At 38.4% G+C, this 5,167-nt stretch overlaps 1 protein-coding gene across 1 annotated transcript; it reads left to right on the plus strand.

Annotated features, from left to right (window-relative positions):
• Nucleotides 1-265: 265 nt before the first annotated feature.
• Nucleotides 266-721, plus strand: LOC149843333 (uncharacterized). The gene has a single exon (XM_090000888.1). It carries the CDS (start codon nucleotides 266-268, stop codon nucleotides 719-721), a length of 456 nt encoding a protein of 151 aa, XP_089857014.1.
• The last annotated feature ends 4,446 nt before the right edge of the window (nucleotides 722-5,167 follow it).

A 5,167-nucleotide genomic window follows, 5' to 3' on the forward strand; every position in this document is an offset into this window, starting at 1 on the left:
ATTTTAAAAAACAAGACTTTAAAATTAATAACTGAAAAAAAAGTCGGTGAAATTCTTTCTAAATTGATAGATGTCAGCAGAATGTTACAGGGCTTATTTTCAAAGCTTTTACGAAGTTGAAGGTATGATTTTTTTCCAAAAGTATATAACAAGGTGGGCATATAAAACAACCCTGTTTTTATCCATTGAGGCAGGCCCATGCTGATTCACTGTCCACTTTTATCTTCAAAACCCCAGAAGCCTTTAGGGTTTATCACAGACCAGAATGGAGACGGTGGGTTCTTCCTCTGCAACCCCACCACCACTAAGTCTCCCACTTTCTCCTCCTCTTCTACCTCTCCAGAAGGAAAAGGACACCCAGAAAAGGAAACCACCAACACCAGAAGAGCTTGTGGCCATGTATGAGGCAGAGGGTCTGGACACCAAGGAGGCCTCATTGAAGGTAATTCAGGACCTGCAGACCATTCTGTACAGAGTTACTGGGTCTGGAAGGAACAAGAAGAACAGATTCATGGTGGAGACAGCAAGGAAGCTCGATAACGCCAACACCCGCCTCGCTATCCTGGAGATGAAGGTCGACTCGAAGCCGGGCTTCTCAGAGATTCTGGCGGTCGGGGTCGCAGCCGGAGGGGTGCTCCGAGGGATCACCGGAGCGGCGCCTCACGTCGTTGCGGCGTTTTCTCAGATGTGGTCCAGTGTTAGAAGCTCAACGAGAACTTGATTTTTGCACTCCTTTTGTTTCTTCTTTTTCCTGTTTCAAGAATCTTGTTTTCTCTTGGGGGTAGATTTTGTTTATGAGAATTATAAGCTATGTGCTATATAGAAGAAATTCGCAACTTTGTGGTTTTCATTATGCTTAGTTAGTGATACCAATGGTATTGTTGCTACCTGTGATTATTGACAAAGGGGAACTTGTGCGTATTGGTTCTTTCTTTGTTTTCTGGCAGGGTGGAGGGAAAATTTATGTTATTCTGTTGAAGTTAGCAGCTTGGTAAATTAAATTCTCTTTTGGCGAAGGGTTTGAATATGCTTCTGGTTCTCACCTTTATTATTGTTAACATTTGTTGCATTTAATACTATTCATTGGATAGTCACTTAGCAGGGTATATGTCATTTTGCCCATTCACTATTGCTTGTCTTATCCACTTCTCCTAATGTGAATGCACTAACTGAAAATTGGTGTTTGAACATTTCAGCTAAAATTACAGTTCATATGGAAAGTTGCTACCAAGAGGACACTCGCGAAAACTTGAGAATGTGGAAAGTTGCATTATGTAATGCAGTTCTTATAGTTCTATTACTTGATGTTTCTCCATATGGTTAACGTGTGTTGGTTCATTGAAATCTAAATGAGCTTTCACTGGACTGAAATTCTAATATCTGAGTTTGCATTCTTCGGATCAGTTTTGCTGTATACACCATTAATACTGTGTCATTCACCTATCATCCACTCTCTGGGAAAGAACACGCCTGTGTTGACATCCTCCACACTCGGGAGATGTTAGCTTCTGTAAGATGGTTCGCTCCTCAAGTTCCTTATAGAATATGTTGTGTAGGTAATCGAAGCCTAAGTATGGTCTATTTACTCAAGGTGGCACACTAATAATGAAAAAGAGAACTCCCATGCTTCTTAATCGTATTAGCTGCTTATATATTGAGAAATATAATTTCTATGTTATTTAATCAGTCTAACATACAACAGTTCTTTTAAGCTTGCTGAATGAAGGTAATGTTAGTTTCATCTGGTTTGAGTGAATATAGAGTTCATTAAATGGCTTGATTATTAGAACATATGATCTGATGTTGAAACCTCCTTGGCCGAATGTCTCTCAGATTAAATCCAATTAGTGCATATACTTGAGGGATGGAGGAAGATTGAAAGATACTCATTTGTTAGCAGCTTGTACTTGTTCTTGAATTTCACTTATTTTTGTGAGAAGTTCAACAATCCTCCTCAAAGTTGTTCATAAATAGACAAACAACTGAGATGGACATAAGGGAGGTATGGAGAAGCAAAAGGACTGCCCAAAATATTAAGCGAAGATGTTGAAACCAATGTTTCGGAATTGGGCCTTGTTCAGACTGATGTTACTCATACATTATTGTTCTATGGCTAATTGCATTGATCTGGAACTCATTCCTTTCTTGTAAGCTATGTGAGTTCATTCAAGTCCCATGACTTGTTCTTTGAGTTACAATCATCCACTGAGAGCAGCTGGTTTAGAGCTAAATACATAAACTTTTTCAAGGATGGGTTCTTTGATGGGGTGTGTTGAAGGGTCTTGAAGTTGTTAAGAGTCTTTTCAATAGATGATTTTTGTTAGTAGAAGCCATGTCAGTTGTCATCTGATAGGAAATTTACCGATTACCACGGGAAGCTGATACTCTGTTACATCATTTAGTTACATGGTTGTTTCCAGATATTGACTGTCGATGCAGATGATTTTGATGGATTATGGGCTTGCTAATAATGCTGTCGGGCACTCCATATTTTTATTTACAATGGCTATGTTTTGCCTGAGAGTTTGCCAAGTGCTTCCATTCAGTGCCTAACTGGAAGAAAATATTGGTGTGTTGCAGAATTCTGTCTGCCCTCTGAATTGTTAGCCATTTTTCTCTTTCAGCCTCTTGCTTTGTATGTTTTCCCTTTTCCCTTCCATTTTTGATACAACAACAACAACAACTACGCCTTCATCCCAAAACAATTGGGGTCGGCGATATGAACCAACAAAGAAAATCATTCTGGGTCTTCCACATGAATCCTTCTCCTCCATTCATTTCTATCCAATGCCATGTCCTCGGTGAGGTTCAAAGCATTCATATCCTTTCCTATCACCTCCATCTATGTCTTCCTAGGCCTACCCCGACCTCTTTTAATTAATATATTTTCCCATTTCTCCATCCTTCTAACTGGAGCATCATTAGGCCTTCATCGAATATGTCCAAACCACCGTAAACGATTCTCTCTCATCTTATTTTCAATGGGTGCAATGCCTACCTTCTTACGTATCTCCTCGTTCCGAATCTTATCTTTTATTGTATTTCCACACATCCATCTCAGCATACACATCTCAGCTACACTCATTTTTTGAATATGATGTCTCTTGGCAGCCCAACATTCCGTACCATATAGTAAAGCGGGCCTAATAGTCGTCCTATAAAACTTTCCCTTCAACCGCAATGACATTCTACGATCGCACAACACTCCGGTTGCACTCTTCCATTTCATCCACCCAACCTTTATCCTATGATTTACATCTCCATCAATTTCTCCATACTTTTGAATGATAGATCCCAAATATTTGAAAGAATCATCCATCGATATTTCTTGCTCACCAAGCTTCACTACACTCCCATCTCTATTTCGTTGCTTACTAAATCGACATTCCATGTATTCTGTCTTACTCTTACTCAACTTAAAACCTCTTGCTTCCAATGTCTGTCTCCATAATTCTAACTTAGCATTAACCCCAGCTCTAGACTCATCAATCAAAACAATATCATCAGCAAACAACATACACCACGACACATTTTCTTGAATTGATCTCGTAAGCTCATCCATCACTATAGCAAATAGGAAAGGGCTTAAAGCAGATCCTTGATGTAACCCATCCGTTATAGGAAAATTGGTTGTCACCCCTCCACAAGTGCGGACATTGGTTACTACTCCTTCATACATATCTTTAATTATACTAATGTACTTGAGAGAAACACCTTTCTTCATCATTGTCCACCAGAGAACGTCCCTAGGTACTCTATCGTAAGCCTTCTCCAAATCAATAAAAACCATATGCAAATCTTTGTTCCTCTCTCTATTTCTCTCAATAAGTTGTCTAAGAAGATGTATAGCTTCCATAGTAGATCTTTCAGGCATAAAACCAAATTGATTCTCCGATATCATGACAACCTTCCTCAACTTAGATTCAATCACCCTCTCCCAAAGTTTCATAGTATGACTCATGAGTTTTATACCACGATAGTTTGTGCAATCTTGTATATCACCCTTATTCTTATATAGAGGTACCAAAGTACTCTTCCTCCACTCATTATGTAACACCCCAATTTTTATAACCCGAAATTGGTGGATTTTTTTTTTGAAATACATTTAAATCTTTTAGCAGTTAACAACGGAAAAACACATTGGGCATAAAACTTGGCGTGCTACTTCAGATGAATGCTTGCAAACATATATACTTATGGAATTTAAACTTTAACAACTAATTAACCATGCATGAAATAAAATCAAGTTCCATAATATCCAAACTTTATCACATTTGTCATTGAATTGAATTAAAGTAAAATCAGAGTTCAGAATTCCTGAAGCAGAGGAAAGGTAGGCTCAGTCCCCGTCACAACCTTCCGCCTTCGCACGTAAGTATCTATTCATTACCTGAAAATTTTTAAACCATATAGGGTCAGACAACATGTCTCAGTAGAGTAATTATGCTAAACTTGTAAGACAAAATAACAAGACAAGGATTTCAATAGAAATTTCATGATTTAACATTTAATTTAACTTAAACAATCATACAACAATTATGCATGTTTAGAATTTTCATATTTAACAGAAAGACATAAATTCATATATTCAAAATACAAAATGTATGAACCATTAAAATGCATGACTTACCATATACAGAAGCTCTTTCAATGCATGCATATTTTCTTATTTTTAGTTACATTTTCTTAATTAGATGATGCATGCGATGCCAAATTAATGCACACACCATTTAAGTTATCACTTCTTAGCCCTGCTGATACGACACAGGCAGACATTCTCAGATCAGGACCATGACACAGGACGTGTTTTACATACAGGGGTGGCTTTAGCCTGGCCAGGTCCATTCACTAAGACGGGGTGAGGGACGTTAATACGAGAGAGATTCCCAACACTTTTCAACCCGATGCATCAGTTTTTCCTCATGAGTACTATAACCTCTACGCTGCAGTCTAATGCAGAGGTTTTCCCCCTAAAATCGTGGGAGGAGAGGAGCAACCTTCCATGCCCGTAACAGAACTTGCCCCACGAAGTTTTGTATCACCTGCTACTCTCCAAGCAAGTATCTTGAGTTTAATGTCACATGATTACTTGATTACAGTCATACTTTTTATGCAACATCAAACTTAAATCACTTTATAGTCATGGATGCATTCTTATAAAGCATTG

Source organism: Nuphar pumila, chromosome 3, assembly GCF_984573655.1.
Source record: "Nuphar pumila chromosome 3, dmNupPumi1.hap1.1, whole genome shotgun sequence".
NCBI classification, from domain to species: domain Eukaryota; kingdom Viridiplantae; phylum Streptophyta; class Magnoliopsida; order Nymphaeales; family Nymphaeaceae; genus Nuphar; species Nuphar pumila.